The sequence below is a fragment of the Bactrocera tryoni genome, chromosome 3 (genome assembly GCF_016617805.1).
Source record: "Bactrocera tryoni isolate S06 chromosome 3, CSIRO_BtryS06_freeze2, whole genome shotgun sequence".
Classification (NCBI taxonomy): Eukaryota; Metazoa; Arthropoda; class Insecta; order Diptera; family Tephritidae; genus Bactrocera; species Bactrocera tryoni.
This window is the reverse complement of record NC_052501.1, coordinates 87,039,461-87,057,589: the sequence shown is the minus strand read 5'-3', so window position 1 is coordinate 87,057,589 and position 18,129 is coordinate 87,039,461. Positions and strand designations below refer to the sequence as shown.

Genomic DNA, 18,129 nt, shown 5'->3' with positions numbered 1-18,129 from the left:
TACGCCATGTTGATCATAACAAAGTATAGCCATTGTTCACAATACAGTTAAAAGGCAAGAATCACCAAGGATAGCAGATGCTCTAATGAAATTCTACTGCACACTTATATTTTATAATCAAATCGAGTTTTTGGCGAAAATTTCCAGCGTAAATAATGAAATTAAGTTTCCCCTCTCTAGTAATAAAATACATGGAGCGACTTGAGGAGGAGGGTTTTTCATGCGAAAACAATGTGTAAACTCAGACAAGTGCTTGTAATAACAAACAGTTGCACATTGTCATTGAATAAGCAAGCGCAGACTAGTGGAGGCGGTGAACCAGAAGCCAATAAAATCAAAACGCTGGAAAATTTGCAGACAAATAAGCGAACTGAATGCCCCGTGCCGAGGAGCAAATAGCGTATTGAATCAAAAAGTCGGTTGAATTTTTGCAAAAATTAAACGAGGAAAATCATTGTAAACGTAATGAAGGGGGAATATGCTAAACGGAGCAATGGACCGTGCCAAATTCGACGGAAAGTTAGGTAACATTTGAGCTGGCGCACCTATCAAGCGGCAAATTGAAGTGGAAATGGTGGAAAACAAGCACTGCGTTGCAAGTAGTTGGAAGTGGAATATGTAGCGAAAAGGAAACGAAATTTCTGCATTTAGCATAAGCGAATTCACATGTTTTCCTGTGAGTGGAAATACGCAGCATACGAAACGAACTTATGAGCGCCGGGCGCATGTTGCCAAGTTTTGTCTGTTGTTTGGTTGCTTTTCTTGGCTAGCAAACGGTGAGCAAACGTGCATGCGTACATGTGTGGGTGGAAACGAGTATATCATTTATTTTCTATGCATGTTTTGGCATGAGTGATGATGAGCGCTGCGAACGTGTGGTTAGTCAGAAACAAAAAAATTGATTTGAAAATTCTGGAAACGCTTTAAATTGTAAACAGTCTGCACGTGTTAGTCGATTTTGGTCGAAAGGCGCCTAACAGTATGCCTCGCTTGCATGCACACCACTCAAACACACACACACATACCGAAACAGTTGAGCAAATATGTGTATATGCTCGTTTGCTCCACTTCTTCCTTTGTATAAAACTAGCAACTATTTCGGACAGCGTTTCTTGCTATCAGCTCCAATAGAACTTCTCAAAAACTGAATTTAAAGTCGCTGAACTTTTAAACAATTTGTTATACTCCCGTCGCATCCTCCATCTGGGCGTAATATAATTCAATCGAAACGCCGAAATTTCACATATGACAGCTTTGTCAGACAGCTCAGATTTGTCATATTTGAAGCAACATTTGGGACAGCAAATGTCACAATTCCCGAAATGTCTAACAACGTGTGCATTTAAATTTCGCCGCCGAACTGTCAGCCAATTCAGATTTGAACATAGCCAAATAGACATGTACCAAGCAACAATGTTTGCACAAACCTGCACTCATACAAACATTCATGCATGCATACACATGCGCGTGTATGTGTGTGCGTTCACGGGTGCCGATGTACAACACCACCACGACAGATTCGCTAAATGCAACCACGAACACATAAATTCTGGTCGGCTGCCATCCGCCGCCCTCCTTCGACCGCCCGTCCCTAACCCACTGCACCCCACCAAGCCGCCGTTTTCACCAGCGCGCACCGAGCAAGTAGGAAGGAAGCCGCTATTTGACATGTTGGCCTGCCTATCGCCTGCCAGTTGACGAACTGCCTCGTTCTCGTGCATGTTTGTGTGTGTGTATGCGTTTGAGTGTGGACGTGTGCGTGAGTTATGAATAGGCATTGGAAATAAACGTGCGCTTGGAGTTATATCTGTCGGTTGTTGAATGGGGGTTGGCAGCAAATAAACGCTTTTCACTCTGTCTTGTCATTAAATCACTTGAACGTTCTGCAGTGTCATTAGGCTAATTTGATAGAAGGCAAAGCGGTTGTAGCGCGCATAAAAACTAAATACTTTGGCTTTACGGTGGCACAATGTGCTGAATCCGCTTTCAAATGCGCCTTCTGTGCGCATAAACAGTACAAACTGATGCATGCATACACGTGAGAGAACATGAAAATCTCTGCTGTCGTGCAGCATTTTACTGCCGTGTGCTGTGTGCGTGTATGCGTGAGTGTGTGAGTAGGCTATGCATATTATTGCACATTGACATTTGAAAGACCAAACCAGACGGAACATGCACAAACGCACTAATAAACTTACTTAGGTAATCATGACATGACACACTCACACACCTGCAGAGCCAAGTATTTGCCAGCGAATATCACGCTTCGACAACGAATGCGCGCCCTGCAAGTGTGGCATCAGCAGAAGCTAATTCCTATCTTTGTTGTTGTTGTTGAGTGAATTCATGGCGTGGAAATGTGCCGCAAACTCAACTCAGTTATGCACGAAGCAACAGTGGTTATTCTCACTGGCTCATAGAAATCCATGCACGAACCACAACTTTTTGTAGCGCGTTGAAGAAATGATGCGAGAATATGCGTTTTTCTATGAAAATATTGACAACTGTGAAGAACTGCCACTTTTTTATAATCAATTTTTAATTATCAAAAATATTATTAAAGGAAGTCAAAGTCAAATTCATGGCGCTAAAACGGTCTCACATTTTCGTGCTGTGACGGTCTAAATTCACGTAGCTAGCGTCCTGCCATTCTCCTTATTGCATTTTGTGCTTTTCAACACAACTTGACATTTCTCCTTTCAATATGTGAGCCCCTTTGGACATTGCTGGCTCTACACCAGCTCTTACCTTATATGTACTTTTGTATATGGTATGTAAGTGGTTGTTTGTATTGTGTTTGTGTCTATTTTGTTGTGTCATCGGGCACTCAACGCTGCTCAGTCAACGTTCCGCCACATTATGAAGGCTTTCCACTTGGCTCTTTTCACCTTTTCAACAAATGTTTGTTTGGTGTTAATGATGTGGGCCGTTTGTCATTTGTTGTTGTTGTTGTTGTAGATGATGATGTTGTAGATGTTTTTGTCGTGCTACCTTTCAACTTCTTTGCAGTTCGTCTGCACAACAACGACAATTGGCGTCTCGGTGTCTCCTCTCTACTACCGGATGACTCTGATTTCCATGCTGCATCTTTGTTGCTGACTTGTTAATGACACTAAACGGTATACACAAGCGCCAACATGTACACGCACCCACACATGCATGCCGAGTATCTGTGCGATGCGCTAACAAAGCAGTTTGCCAGGTTTGCCAGGAAATTCGTATGAACTCGGCAAGGACAACGGCAGCAACGACAAAGAGTTTACATTAGTGGAACAGTAACCTTTCAACTCTGCTTTAGTGTAGAGCAGCAAAAATGCATACAAAAGTGCATTACCTGCATGAAACGAAGAGACTCGGCGCACCAACTCGTCCTACACTTGTGCCACGCTGCGTACACGTAACAGCACCTGCAGCTGCTGTCAGTACAATAACATTTACTCAGCCGCCCGCATGTCTGCTGCGATCCCAGCAACTGCAGGAGTGTACGAGTTTGTTTGAATGTGTGCGTGTGTGTGCTTGCAAGCTTTAAAGTGATTCTCATGACAGTGCTTAAATATGAACAAGACATGCCATGCCTATCTACGTAGTGTGTATGAGTTGAGACTCCTGTTGCTTGCCACACTTCTCACGCGACACATGCGTTGCTGGCACAACACTCACATAATGCGCTCATCAGCGTTCCTATCAGCCAAGGGGCCTTGGTTGCTTGTGCTGGCTCTGCGGCAACTACCTGCAAGTTGGAAGTGTCCGCTGCCGGATGACAACTCCACAAAGTACTCATGCGTTATCAGCGAACGCGCACTCATCGCAGCGCAGCTTTCATAAGCGAGCGTCAAGCAGTCGTGTGCCGACAGCTCGCTTTAAACTATTCGGATGTGTATTCTTCTGTCGTCATTTTTTCCATTAACATTTATATTTAACTGAAAGAGGTACTATTTACTTGTTCGACTGCTCGCTGACTACGGTGGCGGCTAAGTGGTGCTTAGTTGGCGGACAAGCGCGTCTAAGCGGATTCTTCGAGAACTCGCAACACACATTTCTGATATCAACGGCGCATAGCGTTGACCAAGCGTCCCCACCGCGCTTTCATATCAGCTGCTATTGAGAGCTGGTTTAGCACATTGCATTGGTATTCAGCGTACAGCATTCAGCTTAAAATGCTTTCATTTAGTATTCTTCACGCTTTTCTCTGCCAACCGTTCGCGCTGCTTTTGTGGCTGTTGTTGTCCTGCTCTACGGCCCGCCGTACTGTCGCACTCAGCAAAGCCAGCGTTTGAGTGCCTTTATTGACATGTCATCTTAGTTCAAAGAACTTGTTCGGATTTCTATTTTTACCTCGTGTTCGCATTATATTCTATTATTTGCTGCTTCCTGCTATATCTTGGCATCCCCGCGATTTCTTTGCATCCGGCTGTGTCATCATACAGCAGATGGCAGTCCACATAACTACTGCGATGGCTTAAAAGTTCAGTGATATTTCAAGTGCTAGTTTTGGCGGTGGATTTGCCAGAGTGCGATCACCCGCACCACTGCTCACCCTCTAAACGCACCCTCAATTGGCTGCATTCTTCAGCTGCTGCTGCTGAAAGCGAGTGCCGCAGTGCGTTATAAACCGACAGTATTTCATTCATTCATTCATTCAGTCAGCCGACCACTCGTGCATTCACTTGGCTTTATGTGCCAAATAACCGCATATCCACAGTTGCACAGACCCTGCCGCCGCGTGTTCCATGCCTGTGCTACACTGCGTATGAGTGATGTGCGCTTTATTGAGGCCCATTCAGCAAGCACGTGTTGAAAGATGATAGATGTACGAAGGGCTATTTGATTTGTTTGTTTTCTTACTGCCCTAGTGTATTTAAGCCAAATCCTTAGATTTGCAACATTTTCATGCATTGCTGAGTACTAGAGCGTAGTGTACTGAAATGTTCAAACATGAGCACACCGATTTAAGCGGTTACTTTTCAGAGCACTGCAGGCGAGAACACTACTTAAACATATTTTGAAATTCTTGTTCTAAATGCAGCATTGTGATAATGTCTGCAGGCAAAGTTACATTAAATCGTATTTTATTGCACTCTGTTTGCATTAGTTTGTCCTCAAATATTGTGGGAATCTGTAGAATTTCTCGGTTGAATTTAACAGCAATTTAATTGAATTAAATATTATTCGTGCATATTCTGCTTGTCCAAATGCCATGCTCCTTTCAACTATGTCACCAATTAAATGTATAAATTGTAGTAAATTCAAGCTCACACGACACGACACGCCTTCTGTGTGTTGCAGATTGTGTGCAGCTGACGCAACGGCACTGTGGTGGTTGAGCGAAGTGATATTACTCGTATTCTGGTATGCATGTGGTGTTTGGAAACTTAAAGGGATTTTGAGTAGTTTATGTGTAAATCAGGTTCACTACTGCAGGTTCTGTAAATATTACGGTGTTGTAATTGCTCAAATGCTACTTCTACAGCGATTTCGTGGCAAAATATGTTGAAACTGTTTATTTTCCTTTGACCTATCTAAACTATCGATGAATTTCTCTCCTTATTTTTAATAAAAAAAATCAATAAACCATTTAAAACTGCTCCTAGTGTCGCATTTTCCGTGCTTTCACATTAGTTACATTGCTTCCATTTGTTAGCCTTCTAACTTTTGGCGAATTTTTCAGTCATTTGTCGGACGAACTCGCATCACTCATACGCCATGTGCGCCCAGAGTGCCATAACTGTGACTGCTGGGCCTTCTGTGCATGGCGGACGGTTGTTGTGCCTGCTGTTGCCCTCGGCTATAATTTATGCAGTCATACTAATTGCAAGTTTGTTCGAAGTTGTTGCTGCCACAAATTCATTAAATCAACTTGTAATTAAAATGCTGTAAATAAACCACAGCACATCGGCGCCGGACGAGAGTTAGGCGTGCTGAGTGATGCATCATGAGTGCAGCTGTGAACTGCCAGTGTGTGCAACTCAATTAAACGACAGTTACTTTACGCCGAAATTAAAAAAAAAAACTATTTAATTCAACTAAAAATTATGACACCCTTTTAATTTAATAAATATTATAGGCATACATCACTCATCATAATCACTCTCTATCTCTTTTGCGCAGGTACACCGTATTGGATGGCGCCGGAGGTGGCCGCCGTGGAGCGTAAAGGCGGCTACAATCAATTATGTGATATATGGGCGGTTGGCATAACGGCAATTGGTAAGTTTACATCATTTCAATTGGCACGTTTGCCATTAATATTTCAGAGAACACACTTTACAACAACAACAACGACGATCCACGTATGTAATTTGCGAGCGTCATAAATTATTTCTCAGCCAAGGACATGTACCCTAATCGATTACTTTTTGTTATTATATTTGAGTTGTTGTTGTTGTTGGGAATAAAGTTGTACGCCGGGAGTTGATACCTAAGTTATTGCACTTTTAATAGGTTCACTCGCCGCAGCATTTCAATAAACCCACAACCGCAACACACAGCCACACACGAAAGTGTACGCACGACTTAGGACCGTGTAGGTGCGTTTGCGTGCGCCTGTGTGTAGGTTGTATGGGCCTTATGGGCACATATATTTGTAATATGTCTTGGGCATGCGTGTTCACGGACTGAAGCGTCAGCTCCTTGATCCCATAATGGCACAACATTAATTTCATTAGAAACTCGACGCAGCGCAGGCAAAGGAGAGCCGCACGTCTTTCAAGATGGCCCACAATTATTTCTACTTAATTTTTATGGCGATTGTGTTTGACGTTTGTCACAGCCAATACAATTTGTGCGGCGTACATATATGTCTACTTTATGGTAATGGTCAACGGATGCCGAGGAATATAAGTGCTAGTGCCTCTCTGTCGTCGTAAGATGAATTGTCTCGTGAAATCTGAGTGTTTATTTGCTAATCCCCAGCATGAACCAAGCATCATGTTTCAATAAAAATATTTATGCACCAACATTTACATATTTTCAGCTGCGCACTGAAGATCCTTTGTAATTTTCGTGATTGCTTTCTATTTTTTTGCAGAACTTGCCGAACTCCAGCCGCCAATGTTCGATTTGCATCCGATGCGTGCGTTGTTCCTAATGTCGAAAAGTGGTTTCAAACCGCCCACATTGAGCAACAAGGAGAAGTGGAGCACCACATTTCACAATTTCGTGAAGACGGCGCTGACGAAGAATCCAAAAAAACGTCCGACCGCCGAATGCCTGCTGAAGCATCCGTTCGTGCAGGGCGACATGTCGGTTCGTGTGGCCAAGGAGTTGCTACAAAAGTTCTTGAGTCCCAATCAGCAGTTCTACTACTATTTGGATGGGGAAGAGGAGGTGAGTGGAAAATATCTGATTACTTAATAGTAGATTATACTAAACGACGCCAAGCAGTCTTAATTTTTCGAAAACTTTCAAGGGTTTTGAACATAATAGTGGATATCGTGAACTACTTTGAAACTTAAAGATAAAGTTATATAAATGTTCTTTGTCTTAAACCACAAGTTTAGGGTTTCTGGCTTTAAATACAGAAGTCTAGCGGCTTGTTGTCCACAGCGTATGAGTGACTCACGATGGTGTAGTCTACATTACCGGAACGAACCTTGGTTTGTATTTGGCTGAAGACTGTTACCGCAACAGCATTCCTCTGAAGAGTTTAGGGAGTGTTTTCTGCCGCTACAAAAACAACAATAAATGAGGGAGGAATGACAGTTGTATATTTATTTGTAGTAGTATTTATCGGGATGATTTTGGAAGTGTTTAGGAAAAGTCTGATTGAGCAAAGTTGAAAAAATACGTCCTTCTGGAGATTTTGGCGAAAAGTCCAAAATAAAATGGTTTAAGGACTATGTCAGTTCGCTCAATAGGACACCTGTAGGTACAAATTTCCACATACGCCTCTCTCGCCTCCATTTTAGGCGGACGTCTATAATTTATTGGGCCATCGAACTTTACGACTGTCGTTACCAGTGGTGAGAGCTGGTATTTTTGAAAGTCGAATACAAGGCACACATACACATCCATACAACCACACAAACGGGACTTGAACTGTAATTTGTGGCACGTGGAGTGAGCTGAAAAGGATAAATGTGACTTTTCGGTGACAAGTTTTCTGTTTAGATTTGCCAAAACCGACAACCTTTGTGTGCCGCCATCGATGACAACTTCTCATGTGCATATGCTCTAACCGTTATTTCTTGTGTACCAATCGCACTTGTTGTGACACTGGCCTATTCGCGTCTGTTGGGCGCCAGACATTTGTTAAAGGTTCCTTTGTTGACGCGTGTTTTTTTTTGTAGCAAATCCAAAAAGGATAAAATTTTTAGCATTTTCAATAGATTTGAAGTAGTTTTTGAAGCCTCCCACACTCTGGCAGATTGCTTTCGCCTTGCTTTTGTCATTTCGGCACTCAATTAGATTTATTGATTGTTAGGTAAACATTTTTGATTTATGTGCATGCTGCGGCTGTGGCTGCTGCTGCGGCCATGGTGGAAGCGCGCACTTGTGCACGCACACAACGCCACTTGCTGACACTCTATCAGTATGTGTATGGCCGCATGTGTGTAAGTAATGAAGCTTAAAGCAACACAGCGAAATGTGGCGGCTGGAAATGGAACTTTATAAGCACCAGCTAGGCTCGTAGGCATTTGCGGTGGCGTTGGTGGCCATGGTGGCGCACTAATATTATTATTTTTAAGCTTCCGCTTCAGCAATTCAATTCCGCTGAAGCCTTGGTTGCGTGCAATATTTTTATAATTTCTATTTTGTTTTGTTTTCGCTGCGCTGTGGATGCTATTGAAAATATTTACATATGCATATATGTATGTACATACAGACGCACTAAATATACCATTTTATTTCTAACTACCGCACGCAACCAAATATTCAAGTTGGTTAACTTGCGTGTTTACACTCCCTTCAGCTCGATGCCGCTGAGTTATTAAAGGGATTTGGGAATTTTTAACATTTTTGTTTCAAATAAAACTTTAAAATATGAAATACTCTTCATGTTTACATGTAGTGCTCTACAAATTTAATCAATTTCCTTTCAGCTACGATCTCTGCTCACGTGTGTGCTCGCACAAATACATGGACATGCTGAATTTTTCATCAGTTTAGATAGATAGTCGGTCAGTTGCTGAGTCCCTTTGTCAATTTGCGTAAACGAATATTTTATTTTATTTGCATATTTCTTTCATTAGTAAAATTGTAAGAGCATTTATTGATTGATTGATTGCTGCAGATACTATCCAATTTACAAGCCTCCTTCCCGCTGTAGGGCACTTTGAGGCAGGCCGATTGTGGCTGCTGCCATTGATGCTGATTTTAAGAATACTCAGTTCGTAAATTTTAAGTGGGGGCATTGAAGTGCCATTTCTATTGCATGGGCAGAGACATAAGGGCCGCAAGCGCAAACAAGAAATACACCAAATTCAAATACATAATGGGAGAATTGTTGAAATTTATGTTTTTTCTTCCGATTTTGGAAAAACTATATAATAAATGTGGATTTTTATATCTTCTCTCCGCCACTGCAACGAAACAATAATTCCCTGCATAAAATCGACATTGACATGCTGCCGTATATTAATAAATTGAATTTCAACTTGAATTAATTTTTTGTCTCTTTTTTATTTTCCTTTTATTGCGCTCCGCGTCTGTTCGTTATGCTCCAATGTTGACCTTCGGCTCCATGCCCTGCGCGCTGGTCACCAATATTTTAAACTAACAACAACAATAACAACGGCAACCACAATCACTCGAAATAAACAAACGAAATGCCAAAATAGACTGTCGCCAGCGTACCACAACGAATAGCAAGCAAAATGACATCAAGGCCAAATGGTATTTCACCGCAAAATCACACTTTGAAAACAGGTAAGTGTTTCACAGTTAACCTCAATCGTCTGCCATATTATATAACGTGCTTACGTACGTAATCTTACCGAAATATACACCCTATACACACACATATCTATGCAACTGTGCTTGGAGGGGGGAGTAAACCGCGTCGTTGTGCTCGCTTCTTCAAAGGAAAGAGAGGTGCTGACGCTTAAGCATATTTGTGGTGTACTCCCCTTTCTTCGAATGCGTGCTGCACCCTTCTGCTGTAGCGCGTTTTGCTTTAACGCCACCACTTTAAATGCTCCTTTACTGAGATACTTTTGGGCTTTTGCTTTCAAGTGGAGAAGCATTAAAGTGATATTCGGCGGTTTTTGTTTAAGTGTTTCTAAGTAGCGTTAATCTGCTCATACACATGTACACACGTGTTATATACATATATATATGTATATATATATGAAACTAACTGATTTTTCATTGTAGGCATGACAACGAATTCGCAGTGGAATGATCGCTCATCTAGTCCCGAAACTTTGCCCAGCGACATGTACGTATATTCATTTCATTTTATTATTTCGCTATGTATTGTAGTATATTATATGTTTCTATGTACATATACAAATATTTACCGTATATTTCAATTTGCCAAAGCAAAAAAGGAAAAAAAATTGCTTTTTTCGCTGTTACACGTTTGCCGAGTTAAATGTGTCCGTGAAACGCCTGAAAGTATACTTCAATTTCCTGTTTGTCTACATAATTGCTTTATACGTCGTATATTGAATGTAACAACAAAAACAACAACCGCATAACAACACTAAAACGATTTTTTTCATTAAGCTTACGCTGTCTTCTTGTATTATTTCCGCCACATATATTCCCTCGAGTTTGACACGAGAGCTAACAAGCACATCTGCACACTCTTGCCTACGTTTTGGCGCGCATAACTGCACACAACACATGTGCGAAGCATATACATACGCCTGGGGAACATAACAAACACATTATTTATATGCACACACATACATACATACATATATGCACACATTGTTCAATAATCACACCACACCTATAAATACAAACATACATACACATCGGCGTAGTTTTTCAAAAAGAGTAAACAACTTTTTCAAATCACGCTTCATACACTCTGCAAACGGCTTTTTCGAAATCTCGCTCATTTTTTACTTTCACTACAACGTGAATCTTGTTCACAACAACATCATCACAGTTTTGCTGAAACTTTAATTTCATTCTTATTGCTTTTGATTTCTTCGAGTTACTATGCGCAGTTGCGTTCGATTTAACCCTTATTATCTGGTAATTATTTTTGTAAACATAATTTTCTCCAGCAACTTTTCGTTTTTCTTTATTTTTAGTCCTTTAGCTGCAGTGCGGCGCCGAAAGCTCACCGGCACTTTGATTATGAACATGTCCTTAAGGTTGGCTCACACAAACACCGAACCAGTACACGCACACATACGCACAAGTACAGTGTTCGCTGCACAGCAATCTCGCTTCAGTGCTTTTGTTTGCAATGTTAAGTTTTTTTGTTAATTCAAAAGCCGCTGCTGCACGCCTGACTTTATGTTTCGCATTTCTTCTGGCATCTCGGCTGCTTTTTTCGCACCTAATTGCTTCCGGTTTGTTGCTGGCACGCCGGCGTATTGATGAAAAGCGCCTGTCAATGTGCCGCCAAATAAATGCTGGGCGACTTTTTAGCGCAGCCAAACCACAAAAAACACAAAGTTAAAAATCCAAAAATGCACTTTTTGTGCCGCTCGCCCGTTTCGCAACCAAAGTTATGTTTCCGCTTAGCAAATTGCTTATTGCCGCTGGCAACTGCTGTGTGTATGCATGTAGAGTTGTGTTGGAAACTCTCACGCGTGTGTGTATGTGCAGTGTGTGCGAAATATCAGTGCACAAATGCAGCAATTTGCGTTTTTTGCTTCACTTTAATTTTTTTATTTACGATTTTCCTATTTTCACGCTTGAATTTTAACTTTTTCGTTTTCATTTCATTTTTTCTTGCATCCTGTTATCGCATGTTTAGCCCTAATGCACTATGATTATTATAAACTGTATGCCCTCGCTGCTCACGCTCCGCACTCCGCATACCAACCAACAGTTGGCAAAACGTTTAATGAAATTTCTCCAAAGTTTTCCAGTTTTCCCTTCATGCAATTTACTAATTCACTTCGTTATTTTGGCTATTTTGTGCGTTTATCTATGATTTACTCGCTCTTTGCCGCCGAATTTGTGATAAAGGATTAGAGGAGCGCGGGGTTGAATTATGAAAAAATTTGAAAGCAAAATACTTTCATTTGCACTGAAAAAATATAAATTTTGATGATAATTTTTTAATGCCGCGCTGATATTATGTAAACTGTGGTCAATGTGTTTTCGCTAAGTTTTTAATGGACAACGAAAGCATCGAAAAAACGTTGGGAAATGAAAATATTTTTAATTGAAAAATATAATAATATTAAATGAATGAAATTATGTGGACATTTAGTTTGCAATTTTGGCTCTTTTATAGATGCAACGGTTAAACAAATTCTAGTATTTAATTGAATTTAGTTTTTACAAATATTGGGTAGTCGAAAAAGTCTTTTCGTATTTTGTCAATAGATGTCGTAGCAGTCGTACATATATCTCCAGTGCTACCAATCACATTGTGTCATACCATATAGAGTTGGAAAGGTGGGACTTTAAGCTTCGTTTAAAAAAATATTCAATTCGGGGTAGTAAAAAAAAACAATTGCAGCTGTTCAAAAACGAGTGAAAATAATTCGCAATAGATTGAAATTCGATGAAAAAATTCGCAATAGATTGAAATTTTTATATAAAAAAGGGAAAAATGCCACGCAAGCCACCAATGAAATTTGTGAAGTTTACGGAGACGATGCTGTATCAGTACGAGTAGCACAACAATGGTTCGCTCGCTTCCGTTCTGGAAATTGATGGAATAATGTCTCTAGTTGAAGTTTGATTAGAAATACGAAAAGATTTTTTCGACTACCCAATATTTTCTTGATTTCTTATTAATTTCACTAGTTTACGGTTAAAACCGAAACCGAACAGAAGAAAGGACTAGCGTGCTGTTGCTAACTCGGCCATAATCGCGTAAGCGGTGTCTACGCCAGTAAATAAGAAGAGGGAAACCGAAAATGATAGTAAAAATTCCGTAACACGTGGATTTTGGGTATTGTAGTCAAGTGGTATGGGGTCAAAGGACCACCACGATTTACTAATAAGTCAAAAAAAGCTGTACTTGATGGAAATTGTTTGAACTGAAATTCCTAATCAGGACACCTCAAATACCCCACAAACCTCTTAGCACATCAAACGAACATTTTTCCTTTAGTTTTTTGAGTAGTTTTATCTATGATTTAGTTGAAAGTGTATTGTTGTACGACAAGCGGCTCTACACCCACACGCTCCACTCAGGCGCGGAAGGGACTGCAAGAAAATAGGTCCCAGACACCAACGCAGCAAATACTTTGCACATTTTCGAAGTACATTTGATCTTATTTATACAAAAAAATGCAATTCACAATTGGGAAAATTTCAATTTTGTTTGCTTCAACCAGAGTTTTTCTTTAATTACCAGTTTCTATTTATTCAAAATTGTTATTTTTTTCTTTAGTTATTATCTCGCACTATATTAAACATGAAAAAACTCCAAACAAAAAAATGAAGCAGCATTTGAGGCGCTTACACGTGCACCTTCTGCTTTCACCTTCACTCTTGTGACGTTAGACGCTTGCAAATGCCTTCTGCACTTAACTCACACACTCAGACCGTCAGCAACTGTCAATAATTTGGCTATAAAGACGACGCACAAACACACGCGTACACACGCGTACATGCTTTGAATTCCAAAAAATATGTACTTATGACCTTTTTTTTCATTTGTGTTTGACTGCAGATATTTTTTCCCCGTTTTTCGTTTCTATTTCTTTGCAATATTGAAACTGCAATTTCCAATTTATGAGCGCGAACAAACATTTTATTTTATTTCGCCATTTTCGTGGTCTCGCCTGTGCTCTGCTCTTGGAACACAGTGTGTTTGTAATTTAAGCGAGTTAATGAAAAGTCCCGCAGCCCAAGTTGGACTCTTCGTGCCGTGTCAGCGCGTGCACCTTAACCTCAAAATTTTAATTCAACTAAATTTTATTTTTTTTTTCAGTTTAATTAATTAATATTTGACAGTTTTTTGCACGTTATCTCTCTTCTTAACTGTCACCAACCACTACTCTTCCATTAGAATATCCTGCCTTCTCCCACCTCTAACTCCACTCTTTTTTGCTTTTTAACACTTTTCCGAAGAAACAAGCGTCTTTTCTAACTTTTACTTTTTGTTGAATTTGGAAATTTCTTTTTCAATATTTTAATTTATAAATTATTATGTTTTTGCCACAGCATTTGAAAGAATATTTGAATTTTGCTTGTATTTGATGTATTTTCTCATTCTTATGCTGTTTTTGTTATTTTTTTCTTCTTGCATTTTGTTTGTGTTACTTGTAGGAGCCTCTTACAGTATATTGATGAGGAGCTAAAGCTAAGGTAAATACTTACAATAATAAAAACAACAACAACATTTACAAATACAACTATCAGCACGTTTACTGCAAATGCCGTGCGAAAGAAAATATCCATTTTTTCGAGAATTTTTTTTTCCAAATACTCACCAATCGTATCGAAATGCTAAAGTTCGTGTTCTACTTAAAAGAAGACCGAGATAATGTCACCCAGCTATTCATAGTCATACGCAACATTTCTTGCCATAATTCACGAGCGCAGCTTTTGCCATAAACGCGATGGAACTGAACACTTTTTGTTTTTATCATTTATTTTATTTATATTTAGTTGTTATTTTTATTTTATTTTTTTTTATTTATGTTTTATTATACTATTATAATTTATTACCAAATATCAGCTAATCTTAAAACCTGAGTGTAACCCTCGCAAACTTGTGCATTGAAGTTGACCTGAAAGTTGTGGAAGAAATTAATTAAATAATTTTTCACAAAAACCGCTGAATGAATAAATTATTCATTTTACGTAATTGAAATTAATGTTTTATTATGCTTTCATTTTTATTTATTTTTTTGCGAGTTTTTTTTACTGAGAGAAGTTATTCCAGTATCGCTTAAACTGTGCTTAAATAAAAAATATTTTTGTCTCTCTCTCTCTCTCTCTCTCTCTCCCTCTCTTTCCTTCTGACATAAACTCCTTAATTTATTTGTGAAAGTGTGAAATAAATTCAGCGAAATATTTCAGGACTCCTTCAAATGCACAAATTTGCGTTATTGAACTTAATTATGATCATAAATCGCCCCACATATAATTTTGCATAATACAAAATACACACACATCCACGCATATTTTGGTTAGCATCATCAAATTGGCCATAATTCAGAAAATTCAATATGACCCTTTCACACACCCTTCACCCATCAATTTCTAGTTTATATGCAATTTATTTTCGCTTTCTGTGTATATTTTATTAGCATATTACCCTCCTCGCATGCTAGTCATAGACAAAATAGACAATTCTCTTGTATACGTGGACCGTTGTATGGAAATGGCGCTAATCGCGCAGAAATCCATATTTGTGTGACGCAACTGTGTTGGTGTTGGTGTGCATGCTTTTAGCACTTTGGGAGTTCTTTGTCCCTCGATCCAAAGATGTCTATGTTCCGCATAATTTCCAATACATTAAATTTTTTATATGTTTCTGAGAAAAGAACACATGCCGACTCAGCAGATACACTGTCTGTGGAAAATCGTGCAGCAACAATGGACTCGAAACAGTCTTTTCGCATTTTGTCAATAGATGCCTTGCAGTCATATATGTATCTCCAGTGCTACCAATCACATTGTGTCGTACCATATAGTGTTGGAAAGATGAGATTTTAACCAAAAAAAAGTTACAGCTGTTCAAAAATGAGTGAAAATAATAAAGAAATTCGCTATATTTTCAAATTTTTTTATAAAAACGGGAAGAACGCCACGCAAGCCACCAATGAAATTTCTGAAGTTTACGAAGACGATGCTGTATCAGTTCGTGTAGCACAACAATGGTTCGCTCGCTTCCGCTATAGTAATTTCGATGTGAAAGATGCACCTCACTCTAGTCGACCTATCGTTGAAAAAGTCGATGAAATTGAGGAAAAGATTGACCAGGACCGTCACATAAGCAGCCATGACATCGTTGAGGAACTTAACATTCATCATCAAACGGTTTTGAACCATTTAAAAAAGGCTTACTACAAAAAGAAGTTCGATGTTTTGGGTATCACATGAATTGTCTGTGAAACATTTAATGGACCCAATTAACATCTGCGATTCTTTGCTCAAACGAAATGAAATCGATCCATTTCTGAAGCGAATGGTAACAGGGGACGATAAGTGGATCAAATACGACAATAAAAGCTCAACAAATGATCGCAAGGTCAGAATTGTCGCCTCAAAAGGTTATGCTGAGCGTTTGGTGAGATTGAAAAGGAATCATCCACTATGAGCTGCTCCAGCCTGGTTGAACAATTGATTCTTTATCCAGAAAAGTTTACACTGATGGAATAATGTTTCTAGCGGAAAAATTACAAAAAGTGGTCGACCAAAATGGTACATATTTGTGTCATTAAAGTTCATTATAAATATAAGAAAATAAGTTGAAGTTTGATTAGAAATAGAAATCTTTTTTGACTAAACTATAGATTTATTTTCCAAGACAACACTACAATGTCTGAAGAAATTTTCTAGATCGGACTTTTCAGATCGGACTATATCATATAGCTGTCATACGAACTGAGCGTTCAAAATCAAGTTCCTGTATGGAAACTTCATTATTTGTGAAGGGTATTATAGCCGAAGTGAACGTTTTTCTTGCTTCTTGTTTTGTTTTGTTTTTTTTTTTTTCGTGAAAAGATGCTTTGCTTGCTTGTTTTTGTATATATGTATATATTAGCGTCCATCGTTATATCTGTTTGTCTATGGTGTATTTATATAATTTATGTGTACTACATGTCTCCATAACTGCTCTATAAGTTTGCTTATTTTTCTTTATTGTAGTATATGTGTGTGTGTGATTTCAGTGTATAACTCAAAATTCGCATGTCAACCTTTCCATCCGTCTCTCCTGTTTTTTAAGATGACTTTTTTGCTTTGTTGTATTTTTTTACTTTTATTTTTGTTTTATTATTGATTGCACTTTAATCCACCAGCAGCAATGTGTAAAATATGAAAATTCGTTTGCTGTGTGTGTGGAAAATTATATTTAGGTGACACACACACACACATGTTTACTTTATTAACTAGGGTTTTATTATTTTTTATTAAATTTCCAAATACTTTTAATAACTTTTTCATAACCTTTTTTTAAATTATTTTTATTAATTTTCCAAATACAAGAAAAAATTATTACTTTTTCTTCGTTTTTTTGCATAACACTACTTGATATACAAAGAATGTTCTTGCTATCGCAAAATCGATGGACCGAACCAAATTTCAAATTGCCTACCGAACGATTTCATTTAAGACATCCAATAGTTTACATAAAAACTACTTTTTGTTTGGTTTAGCCCCAGGCAACTTAGCACGAGTCTCTAAAATTAAAGCCTTGCGAAATTTTCGCTTATATTTAATGCTTAAAGGTTACATAAAACAGTAAACAGTCAACAAACACAGCAGAATCCAAAAGCGACACAACCAAAATCACCAAACTCCACACAGCAACCAATCAAGTAATCGTCGTCGGTTTAGTTCGAGAGTCTCCGCATGCCTTCTATTTGTGTGTGTTCCTTACGTAATCGCATACTTACACACATACATACATGTGTATATGTGCATAACATAACTTTCGATTTTTTTTATTAATATCTGAACATTATTTCTTTCATTTGCCCGAAATAACGGTATGTTTTGTTGTCGAATATAATTTGACTTGCATACACACTCTTTTTTAATAATACAATAATACATTCCATTTAATTCACTAATTTTCATTAACAAAAATAACAATAACAAGTGCAGCACTAATCTCTCGTCCGCATAACTGTATTAATTAACTGTATTCAATGAGTAGAATTGCAAATGTTTTGGGGTTGAACTGAAAAACGCTTACCAAGTAGCAGTTATACAACAACAAATAACATAATTAACTGTAAAATGCATATAAACCAGAACAACAACAACATACCTTACTCAGCACAACGCATCTATTCGCCTCATTGCATATACACATACATACATACATACACATGTATCTGAACTATGTAAAGTATTCAATAATTT

General features: G+C 38.7%; 1 protein-coding gene across 11 annotated transcripts in view; it reads left to right on the top strand.

The window, feature by feature from the left end:
* Positions 1–18,129, top strand: part of LOC120773084 (mitogen-activated protein kinase kinase kinase kinase 5) — an 82,403-nt gene that overhangs the window by 60,761 nt on the left and 3,513 nt on the right. For 9 of the 11 annotated variants that reach the window (XM_040102046.1, XM_040102045.1, XM_040102044.1 and 6 more), the window contains exons 4-8: positions 6,109–6,207; positions 7,028–7,326; positions 9,780–9,867; positions 10,315–10,378; positions 14,359–14,397. In XM_040102046.1, the coding sequence (XP_039957980.1) occupies positions 6,109–6,207; positions 7,028–7,326; positions 9,780–9,867; positions 10,315–10,378; positions 14,359–14,397 (589 nt within the window). The remainder of the gene's footprint in view (positions 1–6,108; positions 6,208–7,027; positions 7,327–9,779; positions 9,868–10,314; positions 10,379–14,358; positions 14,398–18,129) is intronic. The other 2 variants (XM_040102049.1, XM_040102047.1) reach the window with 1 other exon arrangement.